Source organism: Aulonocara sp. 'chitande type north' Nkhata Bay, linkage group LG4 (assembly GCF_057382095.1).
Source record: "Aulonocara sp. 'chitande type north' Nkhata Bay isolate Kocher_YH1m ecotype deep benthic linkage group LG4, A_spYH_male_GT1.1, whole genome shotgun sequence".
Classification (NCBI taxonomy): Eukaryota; Metazoa; Chordata; class Actinopteri; order Cichliformes; family Cichlidae; genus Aulonocara; species Aulonocara sp. 'chitande type north' Nkhata Bay.
Window position 1 is genome coordinate 28,218,730 of NC_141347.1, and position 20,830 is coordinate 28,239,559.

The 20,830-nt window shown below is 40.1% G+C and overlaps 1 protein-coding gene across 1 annotated transcript in view; it reads right to left on the bottom strand.

Moving 5' to 3' along the window:
• Positions 1–403: 403 nt before the first annotated feature.
• The window catches only part of hs3st2 (heparan sulfate (glucosamine) 3-O-sulfotransferase 2), a 34,798-nt gene continuing 14,371 nt past the window's right edge, over positions 404–20,830 (bottom strand). Inside the window, exon 2 of the mRNA XM_086289657.1 lies at positions 404–1,866. Within this exon, the coding sequence (XP_086145783.1) occupies positions 1,248–1,866 (619 nt within the window). The 3' untranslated portion in view covers positions 404–1,247. The remainder of the gene's footprint in view (positions 1,867–20,830) is intronic.

Consider the following 20,830-nt stretch of genomic DNA (forward strand, 5'->3'; position numbering starts at 1 on the left):
GACGAACAAAATGGTGGTGGCTAACCAACCAGACGAAGACGGCTGTAGTGATAGATGCAGCGATACTGAATGACAGCAATATCTGGAAGAAGGAACACAAAAAGCTGAAGAAGTACCAAGGGCTCAGAGAAGAGCTCGAGAAGATGTGGAGGGTGAAGATATCAGTGGCCCACTGGTAATCAGAGTACCTGGTATGGTGACTTCCATGCTAGGTGAGTGGCTCCAGCAGATCCCAGGAACAACATCAGAGATCTCTGTCCAGAAGAGTGCAGTCCTGGGAACAGCTAAGATACTGCGCAGGACCATCAAGCTCCCAGGCCTCTGGTAGAGGACCCGAGGTTGAAGGCAATACCACCCGCAGGGGCGAGAGGAGAATTTTTTTAGTTTTTTTTTTTATCTCAATAGATAAGATGGTTGTGTATAAGTGATCTTGTGCTTTCTAACTGGGAAAAATGTCTTTATTATATCTCTATTATAAGATTATTCACACCAAGAATTTAAAAAAGATAAAACCTTGAATGCAGTCTTTTATTTTGATGATCACAACAAAAATGTAAACACAGCAAGAGCTGAATGAGTTCAGCAAATTCTAACCTTTATCAGTAATACAGAAGCCATTTTAATAAAGATGATGATTTTTATTCACATTTTATTTTTTTTATTCACACATTCTTAATTTTCCTTGCAAGCTTTTGTCAACAGTAAGGCAATAAAATGCATTGCAGAATAACTGACAGGCTGGTTTTATTATCGGTTTGGCGGTTTGCTGCGACATCATGTTGAGTGCTTTTTGACAGTAAAGACAGTGGTTCAGTTCCAGCAGAAATACTGAATAAATAAGCAATCTTGTTAATGAATATTCAAGCAATGCAATCTTTTTATGTCTGGTGTGACTAAATGACTAAGCCTTCTAATTCATTAAGAAGGTGTTGGCTACTTCTTAATGAATTAGTTAATGGAGAACTATTTGCATGTTAATGAATTCCTAATGCCATGTATGACAAGAAAACCGTGTTTGTATATATTAAGTGTTTTCTTAAAGAAATTTTTGTCCCCAGAATGATCGGGAATGTTGTGAAATCATTTCTATATTTAAGCTTTGAAGTCAGAGTTCTATATCATTTCTTTTAGATCTTTTCTTTAATCTACATATCTCAATAAACTTTTCTTTCAAATATTTTGTTAAAGATACATTTCTCCAGTGGTACAGACATTTTAATAAACAACACTCTCTCAATAAGGTACATTCAATCCCACTTGAAGTCTTGTCCTACAGTTTCATAGAATTTGATGTTAAATGGTCTATAAAACTCCTGCAGCTGTTCTATGATCTCCTCCTCAATCTGTACATGAGTCCTACCCTTGGATTTACCGAGGCATCGTGGCTGGCTGCTGCTCTCTGGTTTCTTCAGGCAGGGGAAACCTTTGGTTCGATTAAAGTAGAAGTGTTTGTCCGTAATAATTCGTTTCAGTCCCAAAAAGTCCTGGACACGTCCCATTTCCCCTGCTGGATCTGTTATCAGTCGCTCACCGCTCACAAAGTGCATTTGCGACAAGCGAAAGTATTGCAGCCAGTTCTCCAGGTGCACAATATACATCCCAATCCGAATGGCATTCCAGGAAGTATCAACAAGACCTAAGCTTCTGTTCTTAAAGGCCAGCTCTTCAAACGTGGGAATGTCAGGCTTCTTGGAAAGCGTCTGTGTGTAGTCAGAAATGGCTCTTGTGACTGGGTTACGCACCACAACGATCAGCTTGGTCTCATGGGACATGCTGGAAATGCGTCTGGGAGCCTCTCTGGTAACAAAGTAGCTGGGAGTCTTCTCTAATGTGATCTGGCTGTCTAGTGTACGTGGCATTAGTCCCCTGGGAAGAAAGACAAAAAATAAAATTCACATGAATGAGTCACCAGGAGTTGTTATTTTCATGTCCAGGAATATTTCCACATGCTTTTATGTTTTATGACTGAACCCCCCCCCACACACACACACATCTATCTTAGGTGGAAGTTTAAAGGCTGTCAGTTGGATCACAGAGCTAAAAAAAGTGGGTGTTCAAATATTTTTAGGCAAGCAGCAATTCCACAATGAGGAAGATCCAAAATCTTTAGTTAAGCATATTGTCATTAATAACAACCAAAATCAAAAGCACAAATTATGCATAATGGCAAATTGAAATTTAAACTTAGTGTGTCTCTAATTCTTTTTATTATAGTTATAAAGTTATTACTCACAAATATGTCTATTTTGGTCTTGCATTGAAAATATTAATTAATAATATAAGGAAAGAAGAAACAAAAAAAGCATTAATTAAATGTCAATGTCAAATCTTACTGACTTTTGTATAACAGCAAGAGAAAAATACAAAATATTTAAGAGCTAACAAAGAAAGTTGTCCGTCTTTTGCACTGCATTGTTAAAACAAACACCCAAATAAACACGGTGTGGATGTATTTGTTAGGCATTCGGTGCTGACAGGACAGCTTGTACAACCAAAACATGCATCATAATTATCATCATCATGCTGCCAAGATAATGGCTTTGCACATCCACAGGCAAATGATTTTATTCGTCCTATTTGTCACAAGAGTTTCCCTTCGCAGTGTAATATGTCATTCTGCTTTGGCACTTTGGTTCAATAAAAGTTGATTAATAACCATCTGGTGTTGGCTGTTGAGACAATGGATCCCCTGTTCACGATTCAGAGATCATCCATACTTCTCTATAGTTATGTCTTTGCTCTACATATTCAAGTGACTGCTGTAGCTTTGGCAAAATAACTCACCAATTTGATAGGAACAGCTCCGAGACAGTTCTTTTAAAATAGCCTTTTATGTTTATTATTACAGATTACAGAGTACCTGAAAACATAACATTAATATTTTGTGTCTGCAATATGTTTGATATTTGGTGGTTAGGACAAATGCTGGGTTGATGGCATGTTAAAAAGAATGCTTAAATGTCTGTACTGTAAATGTCTGTGAAGGGTCTCAGTCATCCAGGTCATCGTAGTCTAAGGAGCTTGGGGAAAAAAAGCGTTTGGGCTTATCTAAGTTTCTTGAAGACATTTCACCTCTCATCTGAGAAGCTTCTTCAGTTCTAAGAGCAATTGGTGGAGAGTCCCAGATGAAAGAAGCCATCTACGTCCACTGTGAACGACCCTGCTTGAACAGAGGGGGTGGCTCACGACACCAACTGTCTGCCATCTATGTGGAGATAAAGTATCGAATTTCAGGGGTGGGACCACGCCTCCAAACATGTTTCTTCCGGTTCTTATCTATATATGTTCCCCCAGTTCTACAAGCTGTTCATTCTCGTTTATGTGCCAATTCTTTAACTTCTTCGCTTCTATTTAGTACATGGGGATCTGCTAGGCCCGGGAGCCACCAGCAGTCCCCTTCGAGGCCTTCCCCAAACCGCTGCTCAATTCACGTCCAAGCCATTCACCTTCATCTACTAAAATGCTGTCTAACCTAAACGGAGGACGTGGGCCCAGCTAGTGAAAATCCAGCTTTGAGATCCCTTCCCAGACACCTTAACAGTCACTCACACATTGGGTCATTTGTTCTCAGTAATTCACATGATAGGGTGGGGCAAGGTCTCACAATCACCTGAAACCTTGGCTGATTGTGACCAACACCCGTTTTTACACCTTGGCTGTGATTAGGCAGAGGGACAACAGGGAGTCCAAGACCCTCTTAGTGACACTCCCAATAGGGCTTAAAATCTGGGACTCGGCACCAATTGCTCTTAGAACTGAAGAAGCTTCTCAGGTGAGAGGTGAAACTTCTTCAAGAAGCTTAAAGAAGTCCAGACACTTTTCTTTCCAGCTCCTTAGACTCTGTACTGTACATGAAATCTCAAAACAACATACACCCAGATATAGTGTATGCTGTAGTAGACTGCACCGGGACACCTAAACCTCCAGGAGCTGCTCGTCTATAGAAACCCATGCTGTGAAGTTCCTGGCATGCATTTTTTTTTAATCACAGATGTTAATGCAAGAGGAGGTTTCAAACTCTGCAGTTGCTGGGCCAACAGAGTACTATGTAACTTTATGCTGTCTCTTACTTTGTTGCTGAGTTACTGTGCTTCCTTACACCTCCCAGTTTGCAATAATACCACTTACAGCTGATTGTGGAACAGCTAGGATGGAGAACATTTGATGGACTCACTGATCACAATGATGGCATCCTATTCCAGTATCACGGTCAAATTCAGTGAGCTCTTTAGAATGATCTATTCCTCCACAGGGCAGACTGCATGGTTACTGGCTTGATTTTTGTACACTTGCTGCAATAGGACTGAAAACACCTGAATTCAAAGATTAGGGATTCTGGCCCAGTACTCTTTTATCCACATAGTTTATCTAAAGTTGGGGTTGACACAAAGTTCACACTGAAACAATGCTGAAACATCAGTAAAAAGTTTAAAGATTGTAAAGTGTCAAACCCCAACTCCCTTGTGTAGCGCTAATTAAAACAAACGACAGGTAGTGAGAGATGTTCAAAAAACACTGACATTAACTTCGGATGTTGGCGTGTCAGATGAGCCTTGAAGCCTTGGAGAATGCTTTCTGTTTGCTAGTCTTCAACATTCATTTGCATGAGTACTTAGAACACACACATAACATACTGATATGCTTCATGACTGGATCATATGCATCTGTGGAAAAAATACTATCTATGGTATTGTGGTTAGTAATTAGCCACATTTAGTGTCCATATAACCTCAGTAATTAGGTTCTGGACATGGCAAAAATAAACATTATACTTTTGATCTGCAAGTCCAGCACAGTGCTGGGTGACTTTAAACCATGTTACATAGCTACATTCTCAGCATGTGAATTGGTTTCTGGATATCAGATACATTACTACACAGTTCTGATGATAAATATCAAACTTTCTTTATTATTACCGGAGGAAGGCTTCGATTAAAACCTAACCTTTCTGAAAGCCTTTTCTTTCGAGGTAGGGGTAGCCATAGGTTACCTCTACAGTCTTGGAATTATTGATCCATTTAGTTTTATTTATGAATCCTTAGTTGTTGGCTCGGGTGCCTCGGGGCCACCAGGGAACTATTAATCTTTTATAAGAACAGCACCTTCCAAGCAAACAGCTTTGCTACACACTGGAAAAATAAATAAATAAAAATAAAAAAAGGCGGTGCAGAACCTAAAGAGATCTTCAGTTGTCTTCTCGAATAAGTGTTTTTGTTATCTGATTTGTCAATTCCTTACGTTTTTACCACCCTCAGAGATGAAGATTGTGTAGTTGCAAAGTAAATTCAATATGCACTGGTTAAAAACTGCAATTTAATATTACACAAAGCTTAACATTAACACATACAGAGAAAGGGCACATAGTGTTTACTGTGCAAGCATATACAACTCTTTTTCTGTAGAGAACATGTTAACACCTTTGCAGTGCAGGGAGAAGAGGCTGGGACTGTGACATTTATGAAAACGATAAGGATGTCAAATTTAGAAGATATTTGACAGGGATTCCTAACTCCCACTGGTAGTGAGCCTGTCTTTTAAGCTTGTTTATTCCCAGTGAGGCGCAGGACTAGACATGGATATTGTATTGACAAGATCTCCTTAAAGAAAAAGAACAAAAAAACCCACGAATCTCAAATACATTTCTATTTTTAAGTTAAGGGAGGAAAGGATGTTATAAGCTACTGTGTTAATAAAGCCCAGTTGTGAAGCCATCATCATCATCATCATCATCATCAAAAACATCTTGGTGTTCTGAAGCCCGATGAGGCACGGCTGAGAAACTGAGGCGCACTGTGCTTTAATACCATAGCAACATGTCAATCACAGTCTAAAGCATACCTCCCGTATCTGCTGTTGAATCGTATGTGAGGCTGGACCAGGAAGTTGTTTTTTGTGAAACTGATCAAGTGTGGCTTGGAGTAATTGTCCTGTTTCCATCCTGATGGTATTCTACAAAGCACAATTAAATCATGTTATGTTGAACTTAAAGTTTTCAGTGTCACAAAGTTGGCTCCCTTTGTCCCTGATGCCAAACACATGAAGTCATCTGAAAATGTCACATTGTCTTTTATTTACAGTTTGCTTTGAGTTTCTTCTGAAGGAATACATTTATACACACAATTTTTAAACTGTCTTAAAAACACTACTTGTAATATTACCAAATGAAAACTAAGTTGCAGTATTTTATTTTAATAATTAGTCCTTATGTGCTGCACTAGTGTCTTTTACACAAGTGGAATGGCAGCTCAAAGCACAGAAAATTGATCAGTTATTTTTGTAGGCTATTTATCACTCAGAATACTCAATCAATAACAGTAATTTCACATTGATCTGCCATTTTCTTTATTAGTCAGGAGGGTGTCAGAACTCAATGGTCTAAAAATCTTGCTGTTTTAAAATTATCAGAAAAAAACAAAAAAACAAAAACTCTGATATGTTCTAAATGTTTTAGAGACAGGTGTGGGTTATATATGTGTGTGTGAGTGTGTGTGCTACAGCCTTGCCTTTTTTACGTGTCTGCTTACATCTTCAACACATTCATTGTTATGTGTTCATGGTGGAAAAAGAAACTGTGGCAACAGAACCAAAGCATAGCTATCTGCTGCCAAGGAGAGAGTGTAAATTAAGATTTTTTTAAAAGTGCTATATCATTTAAAGTTTTAAACTTAACACTGATCTATGACTCACTGTCACTAATATGTACGGAGGAGGTCAGGAGAGCAGTGCGTGTCTCCAGCCATGTGTAAAACATCAGAGGCTCTGTCATGGTTTGGGGCTGGATTTCATCCAGTGGAGCTGCGACTCTTGTAGAAATTGAGAGAATTATAAACACAAAAAAACCCTGTCAGATTTTGATCCACCATGCAGTACTTCCTGGATATCATCTGACTGCCAAATGCTTAATTTTTCAGAAGGGTGATGATCCCAAATACACTGTCAGTGGAAATAAAGCACACCTGGATACACACAATGAAACAATAAAAGGCAGCCAACATCCAAAAAAGAGCTTTGAATGTGCTTGAAGAAGCCTGGAGAACTATTCCTGGAGACTACGTAAAAAATTACAAGAAAGCTCGCCTAAGAGAGCTCAGGCTGTGTTGAAGAATAAAATTGGACAGAGCAAATATTGACTGTTAAGCTTGTTAGAATTATACAAACTCTGTTTTCACCTTATATGCCTTATGTCATTCTATTTTTGCAGATGTTTAAGTGTTTTCTGATATTTTTTCATATTTCTCAGACTTTAACAGTGTTGGAAATCAGCCATAGAGCTATACTTATCTACTTATAGCTTGTAGACCAGGTTGACTAAATCCACAAAGAGCGCAGAGTACTGGAGTACAGCATAGGCCAGCTGATCACAGTGTGCTCACAAAGAAAAATCTACTGGAGCTCACAAAACAAATTATCATGTGTCTTATAAGTCATTTTTTTCATATATGCACTGTTACACCCAATCTTAGATGCTCGATTCCACTTTAACCTCTCGTGATGCTCAAAAGAGTGAAATGGTATGTCACATTTTATGCGAACCTGAAGCAGGAAGACCAGGTAACGAGAGAAACATGCTAAATACTTTTTATACTGTCATTACCTCTAAATGGAGTTTGAGGTTTTTGCCAAGAACGCCCAACTACATTAAACCTGCTTTGTAGTACACCGCTATGCTTTTTGTTTCTAATAGGAGTAATCCACCAACCAGATTAAACCACATGGTCTACTGGCTTTTTTCATTTGTGACCTGCTTCTCCTGTTCTGGTCTTTTGTTCAAGACAAAAGGTTTTTACTTGAAAATGCACGTAGTTTTTTAAATAAACATGTCCACAGAGAAAACACTGCAGTCAGCCGCATGTTAAAATCACATTAACATTTGAAAGGTGCTAATGCATGCAGCATACATTTGAAATCAAATGCATCTAAAACACATCTGAAGGTGGTCTGACTCACAGTGATAGGAAGGTGTAAGTGTAATCAGTGTAGGTTTAATAGATTCTTCAGATATCACATCCAACATTATGAAAGAATTAAAGTAATGGATTATTTCCTTCCAGTATTAGAAAGTAATGACCAGTGAGCACAAAATAGCAATGTATGATTTCTTTACGTTACATACACTTGAACAAAATGCATTTTCTGCAAATGCAATCATTGGAAAACTTTGAAATAATGAATACATGTTTAGAATTTTAGGTTTTAATCTATTTAGTCCAGAAAGATTTATAAAATCTAGATTGAGTGGTAATAGTTCTATAAATTTTTCCCATCAATGTGTGCTGGGAGGTGTTCAGTTGGTTTAGTTAATCTCAGACATGGATGCTTTCTACCTCAGCTTTTGTGTACATGTTCTATGAGCCCAAAACCAGGAAAATGAGACGAGGCCATTTAAAATATATCTTCAGGGAACATCTAAAAATCTATTTCAGAATTGAATAGGGCTGATTTCCCAGCCTGTACAGGATATCTCCACCAACTTTTTCTCAGGCCTGAGTGGAAAGCATTACACCAGCAGTGAGTGTGATTCCTACTAAAACTATTCAGGTGTTTACAGTAATTGTCATTAATGGATGAATAAATCTTATATGAGTTAATTATTGTTTTCTGAGGGAATTTCTTGAATGAAGCACAATTTGTTACCAATTATGAAACAAATTGTGTTTTTTCTTCATTATCTGTTTACACATAAATTATTTTTACATTTATCTTCGGCTTTGCATCCTCCGACTCTCACGTTCTTTTTATGATTCTTTAAATAATTACCTGATGTTTCATCATATTGTTTAACTAGCTATAACTTCAGCCAGGGAGCAAAAAGTAAAATCCAATAATCAAACAATGATGGTCCTCTTTTATATATTAAAATCATAACCATTTAACAGGGACACTTTTATATTAGTGAGATATTTAGAGAGATGTTAATCGTGAACACTGGAGCAAAGGTTTATGTCCAAGTTTATTTGTCTGGTTATCACACAATTCGGTCGGGTATGGCTGATTTTTAGCTGAAACAGACTGAATATTTTATTTTAATAAAGCATACACCTTTGCTCACTTAAACACACAGTAGTAGCAGCCTCATTTGTGTGTCTCTTCATTACCGAGATAGCAGGAATCAAGCCCGAAGGAGAATATGCAATACCTGAGGCAGGTGTCTGAACCCATCATCAAAAATTGTGCTTTTCAGCGTTTTTGTTTTCCCCCCCCCCCCCTCACCATACCAAGAAACTATCAGCACTGCAGACGGCATCTGAAATAAAAAGATAAAACTGAGGGTTCCTGCAGCAGCAGGTACGCAAAAGCTGCTCACGAACTCTGTGGATAATAATTATTTGTTACAACAAAATATATAGATTTTAATTCCCCTAGACTTGTTTGGGGGGCAGTCACTGTTTCTGAAAGTTTGAATCAAAATGCTTCGAATTAAAATACACTCCCATTTGAACACTTTGCTTTTTGGACCTGCGAACACAAACACATGCACAAAAACCCAGACACACACCTTGATTAACTGACATTTGAGTGAAGTGCCTTGATTGATTACCACCTTCTCACTCAGAATAAGTAGTAAATTCTTTGGGGGTAATTTGCAATCTACTTCACAATTCTTGGTCAAACTTTAAGTCAGGATGCATTACAGACTTGGCTCTGACATTTTAATCACTTCAAGAAAATGAACTCATGGGTGGAAGATCTGCTCAATACAGTAAATGAGGCCGGCTCCTGGAGAACATGGATGAAAGCTAATTTGTTCTGGATGCTTCAGCACTGCATTTGAATCTGCAATTGCACTTTTTTTTTTTAATTAATTAAAACATTCAACAGCTGATTTAATGTAATAATGTCACAGTGACACGTTTTCACTTCTTACCAACACACTTATAATTTTAAAAACACTGACTTAAATGATTGAAGTGGTGACATTTAGAATTTGTGCTGGAGTTAGTCTTAGAATAACTACTCTGACCATTCTGGTAATAATTACAATGTCGGTATGAGCGTCATATAAAAATGAATTTTGAAAACATTACACTGTGGTAGAATATTAATGAGAAAAGGAAGAAAACACAGAAATGAACATCCTTTTGCATCTCTTATCTACAGCTTTGTTGGGGTCAACTGCAGAAAGCACGTCAGTCCTTGCCTCTCATTAATGAAGTGTAGTATGCTGAAAGATAGTCTAAATATTAAAGTGAACCTGAAAAAGCTTGCTGGCTAGTTTGCTCAATGATTTTCTCTGTTGGCAATGTGGAAGCAGGGGGTTTGGACTCCATGCTGAGTTCCCCCCAGATGCTGCTATATCATTACAAAATTAATAACCTACAAATATGAACATCTTCATTTGAAGTACCAAGGATTCCCTATTAAACCCGGGTACAGCATTTTGCTTGTTATTATCTGTTATATATATATATATATATATATATATATATTTATATTTATTGGTCAACTGCAGTAGGCCGGTGGTGCAGTATAGGTAAGCACTGCCCTGTGCAATATGCAGCTTTGTTGTTAAAGTTTATTATGTTACAGTTATTAACGTATCTATTAAAAATGTTATTACCCTCAACCTTATGACTATACTATGCACTGATAACATAAAGATTTAAATTAGGTGATGGCGCCGGTGAGGTCGGCTGCCGTCACGACTGCTCCGACCACTTTTTCTTTGTCTTTGTTTTTTAAGTTAGTTTTCAGCGTTTCTAAATCGGCAAAATCACCACCATTGGGTACATTAGGTATGACAGTGACACTCTTGTTTCTATTGGTTTACAATGTACTCACAATTCGAAGTTTTTAACTCCGGATCCGAGCTGGCCGAGTGAGATCTTGAGGGAGAACAAAGGGAAGCGGCGGCGGCCTAGAGGGAAGCGAGCCGGCGTCAGGAACAGGCTGAGAGCTCGTGCACACCGCACACCTCTGCCTAGCATCCTGCTCGCCAACGTCCAGTCACTGGAGAACAAGCTTGACGACCTCAGGGCCAGGGTAAAGTTCCAGAGAGACATTCGGGACTGCAATCTCCTCTGCTTCACCGAGACATGGCTGAACCCAGCGGTGCCGGACCACGCCATCCAGCCGGCCGAGTTCTTCTCGGTTCACCGCATGGACAGGACACGGGACTCGGGGAAGTCAAGGGGAGGCGGCGTGTGTTTAATGGTGAACAACAACTGGTGCAACAGTGCGAACGTTGTTCCTCTCACACGCTCCTGCACACCAAATCTGGAACTACTGTCCATCATGTGTCGTCCTTTTTATCTACCTCGGGAATTTACATCGGTCATTATAAGTGCCGTTTATATTCCACCACAAGCGGACACGGTCACCGCCTTATGCGAGCTGCATGAGGCACTCACACAGCACCAGACACAACACCGGGACGCTGCGCTTATTGTGACGGGGGACTTTAATAGCGCCAACCTCAAACGCGCAGCGCCGAACTTTTATCAACACATCTCCTGCCCCACCAGAGGTGAAAGGACACTGGACCACTGCTACACTACGGTCAAGGACGGCTACAAGGCACAATCCCGCCCTCCTTTTGGCAAATCTGATCACGCCGCCATCTTCCTCATCCCAAAATACAAACAAAGGCTGAAACAGGAAGTTCCGGTTCAGAGGAAGGTCGCGCGCTGGACGGATCAATCGGTGGCCGCGTTACAGGACGCACTCGATGACGCAGACTGGGGCATGTTCAGAAACAGCTCCGATGATGATGTCAACGTGTTTACGGAAGCGGTTGTGGGATTCATCGGGAAACTAGCGGATGATACCGTGGAGACAAAGACTATCACAACGTTTCCCAACCAGAAGCCGTGGGTGGATAAAACCATCCGCGACGCTCTGAGATCCCGCACCCCTGCCTACAACACGGGACTCATAACGGGGGACATGGACCCGTACAAAGCCGCGTCATATAACGTGCGGAGGGTGGTGAAAGAGGCGAAGCAGCGCTACGGGAGGAAACTAGAGTCACAACTCCAACAGAGTGACTCTAGGAGCCTGTGGCAGGGACTAAGGACAATAACGGACTATAAAGCACCAACAACCGGTATGACGAACGCGGCCGTGACTCTGGCAGACGAGCTGAACACTTTCTATGCTCGCTTCGAGGCTGCAGCTAAGGACTCCAACAATGCTAGTGTTAGCGGCGCTAACGGCTGCAGACAGGAAGATACTGCCAGCACCGGAAACGTGCTCGTCATCTCCGAGCATGAAGTAAGGAGAGCCTTCAAGAGAGTGAACACCAGGAAAGCAGCAGGACCAGACGGCATCCCAGGTCGTATCCTAAGAGACTGCGCATACCAGCTAGCTCCTGTGTTCACTGAAATATTCAACATCTCTCTATCTCAGTCGGTGATCCCCACATGCTTCAAAGAGTCCATCATTGTTCCTGTCCCGAAGAAACCCCACCCTGCTTCTCTCAATGACTATCGCCCTGTAGCCCTCACCTCAGTAGTGATGAAGTGCTTTGAACGCCTGGTCAGAGACTTCATCATTTCTTCACTACCAGACACACTGGACCCACTACAGTTTGCTTACCGTCCAAATCGTTCCACAGACGATGCCATAGAGCTGGGCGATAGAACGATAACGATATGTATCGCGATATAACTTTGACTCGATAGAGAAATTAAGCTATCGCGATAGACCCGCCGCTCTTGTCCTCAAGAAAAAAGAAAAAAAAAAAGGTCAACCAATCCAAATTAAGTAGCGCAGAGCCGAACCAATCACAGCCGCAGCATCACGTCGCGTGACTTGTTACGTACAGCACAAGTGCCAAGCCGCACGTGTGTTTGTTTGGGAAGCAGCCAGCGGGTAATGGAGCCAGCACGTAATGGAGGAAATGAGTGTGCCGACTAGAAAAATCAACCGAGCGTGACCGAAGAGAAAACAGATGATGGTTCCAATGCCGGAGAGATTGTCGAACGGAAGAGCCATAGAAGTTCCGTAGTTTGAAGGTATTTCGGCTATTTCAAGTCTGACAAAAAACAGAGTAGCGTGCACTGTAAATTGTGCCGAAAGCAAGTCTGGAAATACAATAAACTGGTGCATGCGTCACACTGTGCGCCACGTTATTGTTTCGGTGAAATGAATTTCTACAATACTGTTACTGTTAATTCTACTCTCTGCAGTGTTTAAATGCTTACATATACACAAAGTTACTGTCCCTCCACACATACGACTCTGTTCTGCTTCTATGCCCCAGCTTTGTTTACTTTTTCCCACCGAGGCTTCTAGACTTCTGATTGGCCAACATTTCGGCACGGTTAGGAATCTAGCGCCACCTGCTGCTTTGGCATGTTCATAGCAGCGTTTTCCTTCATTTCTGCCTTTATGTGTGGACGGGATTATTTTTTAAAACGAAAACGGAAAATCTCCGTTTTCAAAGATACCCGTGTACGTGTGGACGTAGCCTCAGTCTCTGACTGGAAGCGCTAATTTGTCATTCGGCTTTTGTCAGACTAAAGTAACTGTTAAAACTGTTTGAAAAGCTAAGCTATACAACAAGGAGAGATTGAGAATTTCCTTTTAGTTCTCAGTTTATTTGATATTGACAAAAGTTAGTCAGTTTTGTCTGTTCTTCTGTAAAACAAACTAAGATTTATTTTTAGAATTAATATTTTGTTTCTAAGTGGAATTGACAATTTAGTCTGTTTCATTTGTTCTATTTTGAAACTTAAACGCTTTAGCGGCTGCCTTTTGTGTAGTTTGCAATATTTGCCTTTATTTATCTGAAAAAGTCTCATGTTCCTTAAGTACATCTACCCTGTTGAACTTATTATGGGAAATAAATATTTAAATAAAAACAAGCTGCTGATTATTTCACATTTTACTTGTGAGCAACGGCACATTTAAATCTTACAAATATAGTTATTTGGCTTATATCGTGATAGATATCGTTATCGCCTGAAATGAAAAAAACATATCGTGATATGAAAAAATCTCATATCGCCCAGCTCTACGATGCCATCTCTCATCTCCTCCACACATCACTTACTCACTTGGACACTAGAAGGGGGAATTATGTTAAAATGCTCTTCATAGACTACAGCTCTGCATTTAATACCATAATTCCCTCCACACTCACCACCAAGCTGGAGCATCTGGGACTCAGCTCATCTATGTGTCTGTGGATCTCCAACTTCCTAACTGGCAGACCACAGGCAGTAAGGATGGGCGGACATGTCTCAGCCTCCACCACTCTCGGCACTGGAGCCCCCCAGGGGTGTGTTCTGAGCCCCCTGCTGTACTCTTTGTACACATATGACTGTGTGGCCACTACCAGCTCCACCGCCATCATCAAGTTTGCTGACGACACCGTCGTGGTGGGCCTGATCTCTGATAACAACGAGACGGCCTACCTGAAGGAGATTAGGAATCTGGAGAACTGGTGCCAGAGGAACAACCTCCTTCTAAACGTCAGTAAGACAAAGGAGCTGATAGTGGACTTCAGCACTAAGCAGGAGAGGAACTACCAGACCCCTGTCATCAACGAGTGCCCAGTGGAGAGAGTGGACAGCTTCAAATACCTCGGAGTTCACATCACGCAGGACCTGTCATGGTCCTGTCACATCAACACCGTGGTGAAAAAGGCCCGTCAGTGTCTCTACCACCTCAGACGCTTGAGAGACTTCCAACTGCCCTCCAAGGTGCTCAGGAACTTTTACTCCTGCACCATAGAGAGCATCCTGACGGGAAACATCTTAACCTGGTTCGGGAACAGCACCATGCAGGACAGACGAGCTCTACAGAGGGTTGTGCGGTCAGCTGAGCGCACCATCCGCTCCGAGCTCCCTGACCTGCACTCAATCTACAGCAGGCGGTGCTGGACCAAGGCCAGGAAGATCGTGAAGGACCTCAGCCATCCCAACAACAGACTGTTCTCTCTGTTGAGGTCAGGAAAGCGATTCCGCTCCCTGAAGACCAACACAGAGAGACTGAGGAGGAGCTTCTTCCCGCAGGCGATACGGTCTCTCAATCACACCACCACACAGTACTGACCCACACATACAGTTCTTACACACACACTGGACATTCTGGACATTGTTTTCACTTCATTACTTAAATCACGCTGCTGTTATTGTGTATATGCTGCTGTTATTGTGTATATATTTATTTGTATTTCTTCATACATTTTTATATAGTTCTATATTGTGTTATTTTATTTTCAACTTTAATTTATATATTTTATCTTATTCTTTCCCAGTTAAATTTACCCTTCATTCTAATTTGTGTTGTACAGTTATTTCATTTTTAACCTTAATTTATATTTTATTCCTTCCTAGTTAAATTTACCCTTTTTAATTTTTCATATTTATTTCCTATCTTATTCATAGCCTTTTCCTTTTTTGTTTTCTTTAGGTCACGAGCAGTTGTCCAAGCATTTCACTACATATCGTACTGTGTATGACTGTGTACGTGACAAATAAAATTTGAATTTGAATTTGAATTTGAATTAGGTTATCCCAGACTGCTTTCTATCAATACTGCATAATTCGGCACCAAACGATTACAAACATAACCTCTCTGAAGTCTTTAATTGGAAGTTCAATTTTTCAACACTACTTGGATTTTGTCCCAGTATTGTAAGTTCTGAATTTTCTTAGTGTTTTTGGTTTCATTATTATTCATAATTTCTGATTAATATAAACATATATAAATATAAACATTTCGATTTCCTGTTGGTCCTCTTTCTCATCTAGTATTTTCAATTTCATTCTTGTTATTTTAGAAATATGTTAAATTGTTATTAAAATATTATATTTCTTTGCTCAGTTTCACTGTGATTCTATGTGCTTTTTTCCCAATTGTGAGCCTTTAGTTCTTGTTGTAGTTGAGTCCCAGTTACTGTTACATGGAGTTTGTTATTTGTGTTTAGTTTCCTCAGTATTCCTTCCTTCCTTCCATTAGTTTTTTCCTGTGTCATTGTCTTGATTGTCTACACCTGTGTTTAGTTTGCCACAGCTGTCGCCACTTCCCTGATTGCCCTTGCGTGTAAACAGGCCTGCCTTTCCTGAGGCTTTGTCACAATATCTGTTGTTATTTCTGTGTGCCACCTGAGGGGTATATATTAAAGATGATTTCATTCTGTTAGCTGCTTTGAGAAAACCGAAGATCCCAGTGAGAGATAATGGGTATAACAACAGTGGTTATCAGCTTTCTCACTTAAACTGCGTTTTCTGTTTCAGGCCCTGAGCATGCTCACACAGAATAGGGGGTTTTCCACATTATTATATGACTCTGACGTTATATGACTCTGGTTTCTATGAGTGCCACCTACTTCAATCAGAGATATTATCACATGATGATAAAATGGTAATAAAATTCTTTAGAGGACACAAAAAATAACAGCAAAATGCAAAAGTGTTGACAGGAAATTAATGCCGGAGGAAGTCTTTAATCTTGGGCTTTAAAACACAGTGCAATTTAAAAGAAAGGAAAAACAAAAACATGTTAATACTAGATAACCATTTTAATCCTGACTGTTTTCTCTGTGCTGCTGTTTCTTTCTAAAGTTATGCTTGCACATTCAAGCTCTGAAACTATAAACTAGATACTCTTAAACATTAAAGGTGATTGAGTGTGCTCAGCTCTGACTTTGTCCAATAGCATAATAAAGATATGGAAACTGCTTCACTTTTTTTTGACAGATCAAAGTACAATGAATGCTACTGACGGAATAGGAGTTCTTGGTGTGTTTTGTGTTCTAGCAGCTGCAATGTGAGACTTATCACAAGATTAGAATCAAGTATACAAACCTTTACACATTCCCTGCATCGTTGGCTAAATATGTACAAATCTCACTAATAATGTGACACAGTTTTTGCAGGTGTAACTTTACAGGTAGGCTTCATCCCTGATGTTGATGGTTCAGCTTAGCAAATTAACTATATATTAAATCTATATTTCGCTTTAAACACACTGTAAATTAAAAAATTAATGAGAACATGGCGCATCTAGCCACATGTAGTTTTAAACTGAAACCCTGAACACACAATCTCCTCTCGACCATATTATGTGTATAGTATAGGATACCCTAGTCATTTAGCTAGGAAATAAAGAACACATATGAGACAGAAAAGTCACACTAGCAAGCTATATCAAGCTTTAAGCCATTCAGTCTTCCATCTTAGTACCTCCCTCTGCCAAGTCATGTTTCTTTTTTGTATTGTTGTATGTTTTGTACTTTCACCAATACTATCACCAATAATACCTATTCAGATAGTAAAAATTAATTCCAATATTGTCTCCATTTTATCATCATCATCATCATCATCATCATCATCATCATCATCATCATCATCATGTAACCTCTCTGATTGGAGCAGGTGACATTAGGGATCATTTTGTGAAGAGTATGAGTCATGTAAAGAAAAACATCCCTTGTGAAGCAGAAAGCCTAGGTTAACAAATGGTTAGATAGCGCTGATAAAATTCAGCAGAATTTAATTTAAAACTGTTAATGAGGAAGCAGGCCTTTATGTGTGATCCTGCATGTGTGCTATACTGTTAATAGGCTACAAAGTGTATAGCTGCAAATTGCTGTGTCACTTCCAGCACAGAAAGACTGAGGCGAAGAAAGAACTGATCTTCTCCAGATGCGCTTTGCTGAACAACTTAAACTTCCAAAGAGCAATGCAGGTTCATCAGGGATGCAGACCATCAGAACAAGTAAAGGTCAGCTTTGAATCATCTCCTTGTGAACAATCAATGAACTCAGAATGTATTACTGTCATTTTACCGTGGCTTGGACTTAAAAAACACTACTGCATTTTGCCAGTTCAACATAAGTTCTCTGTTCATTCTCTCAGTGAAAATAAAAGTGCATCTGTAACTTGTGCATTACTCATATATACCGTAGTCAGCATACCAGATGGGAAATTCAGAAAAATGAAGCCAATGCAGAAGTTTCTTTAGTTTATCTCCGACTTAATTAAGATAGCAATAGTTGTGCTGTACCTACTCAGTCCATATTTCTCTTCTGCTAATGGAGTTGACTTGGATTGTACTTAACAAGCCAACCTTCTTTTCTGGCTAAAAGCACACCCCTTTGAAGTGGGTGGAAGGAGCACTACAGCCACAAAAATCGCAACAATCAGTTGGGCATGACAACCTGGGAAATTGCTGCAATTGCTGCTGTCTTGGATGCAGTTTTCAGTAAAATACAGTTACTTTTGAACCGGTTTGGTTTGGTTGAACTATTCTGTATTCTAGAGTTGACCTTAAAGATTTTTTTTCTTCTTTAAAACTCATACCAAACTGTTGTTCCTGGCTGGCAGCTTCATTTTCAATCCTTTCAATCCCACTGAGTGTGGAGCTCTTTGTCCAACATATCCACTATCCCTCCTCTGCACATTTCAAAACCATCTCACTCTTGCCTCTCTAACTCTGTCTCCAAAACACTCAACCCAAGCTATTCCTCTGAAACTCATTTATATTCAAATCTCGTCGCTCCCAGTGCTCCCAGTGAAAACTTTAACATCTTCAACTCTCTCAGCTCCAACTCTGCCTCTTGTCCTTTTGTCACTGACACCATCTCCAAACCACACATCACTTGTAAACCTTCCCTTTCACTCTTGCTGCTATTCTTCTGTAACAAATCACCCTGACACTTGTCTTCATCCAGTCCACCTTGCTTATATTCTCCTCTTCACCTCTCTTGTACACTGTCCATTGCTTTGGATGGTTGACTCAAGGTATTTAAACTCATCTGCCTTTACTGCCTCTACTCATTACAAATTCACTGTTACAGCTCTCTCCCTCACGTATTGCATTCACACATATATTCTGTCATGCTTCTACAGACTTTCATTCCTCTTCCCTCCAGAGCATGCCTCCACCTCTCCGGGTTCTCTTCTACCTGGTATCTTATTACTCTCACTACAGATCACAATATCATCTGTGAACATTATAGTTTGAGAACTTCTGTCTGACCTCAACTGTCAACCTGTTCATCAATATTCCAAATTAAAGGCTCAGAGCTTATCACTGTTGTAATCCAATCCTCACCTTGAGCCCACCTGTCACTCCTACCACACACTTCACCACAGTTTGGTTATTCTTATACAGTACTTGACATACTTCTGTCATTCTTGACTTCCTCATACAGTACCTGTTACGGCCCTGGGCCTTGGAGAAAGTGAGACCGCCTTTTCCCTTCAAGCAAAGCCAAGAGTGCCAGGACTCTCTGACGATTGGCTAGCTGGAGACTCATGCCAGCCCCTGTGCATGCAGATTGCACTATGGCAACCTACATAGACGATTGGCTGCCTGGGGATCCTGTGGCACTCCGTGAAGCAATCAGTGGCTGATCGTGCTCACCTGCCGCTACAAAACACTGGAAAACCTTCACTCGGGGCATCTGTTTTGGAGAGTGTGCAATTTGCCCTTCCTGCCTCCCTCTGTGAACTGTGCTCGCTCAACTCTATTCAAAGTGGTGAACTTTGTGGGTTAACCCCGGTGTATGGTTGAGCTTAGCCTGTTTAGACTTGTCATTTGTTATTCTCACCTGTGTTTGCCTTATGTGTTAATTGGTTGCCCAGTGGCGTGTTGAACACAGCCCTGTCAGTTTTCTGTTTAAAGTTTGCAATAAACCTTTTTTTTTTAAACTGATTCCCCTCAGGGTGGCCTTGTTTGTGTTCATCTCCTTAGTTATGTTGCGGCTTTTTATGTTGTGGCAGTTCTTACTTGGCACCCTATCTTACACTTTGTCTAGATCCGCAAAGAAATGATGCTCCATCTGACCATCTGTAGTACTCTTTCTTGACAGGAACTGATCATCAGTTCTCTTCTTAACCTAACTTCAACTCTTTCTCATAGCTTGACATGGCTCATCAACTTTATCCCTCTGCAGTTACCACTGTTCTGCACATCACTCGTCTTCTTGAAAATTTGTACCAGTACACTTCTTCTCCATTTCTCGGGTATCCTCCCCTAGACCCCATCCCTAGACATCTCCATATATGCACAGGTATGTCATCTAGACCACTTCTCTTCCTCTTCGTAGCTACCAACACTGCCTCCTTAAAATCGAAGACTCAATGTGAGATCTTTGCTACATTTCTGTGCTTTGTAGTGTTGCCCTATTAATGTGAGATATGTGCCATGTTTGTGGGGTATTAATGGCTGCTCATTAATGATTTTTGTATCACAGTTGAGCTTATGGAGCGTGAACATTTTGCTTCACTATTTAGATGTACCCATTAAAACAATGATTCCAGTGGGGCTTTTTCTCCTTTTTAAAAAAAATTTAATCTAAATGATCATTATTATATTCCATTAACAACTATTGTTTTCGACCTTATTTTTTATAATTAGCAAGAAAACACATTTGACTGTGAGAGCTAAGGAACTAACCAGTGTTTTCTGCACACCATTCTTCCTATATCTTTTAATCAATCAAGGTGTTGCAACAGAGTATGACTAATAAATCAGTTTAATGAGTTGGCAAATCTGTTTGGGATTTAGCTTAGAAACCATTAATCACATTGTGAAGTGTTTCTGCAGGGGCAAAGAAATTTAGTGAATGTCTTTACCTCCCATCGGACAACCAGTGTTTGCCATTAGAAGGAGTAATAATGAACCCTGCCCATTAAACAATATGCAAGCTCACAGACTGACCGCAGAGACGCCCAAACTAAAGTATCCATTACATGCCGTGTTTATCCAGTCTCAGGAGTAATTTAACAATGAAACAGTTACCCAATAAATTACAAGAAAAAGTCACTTGGGCTCTCATTGCCAGTGTGTTATCAGAATAAGCAGCATGCAGAGTAATGATAGTCATACGCCTTAGCAATGAACAAAAAGTTGGGTGTAAAAGCAAAAACATGGC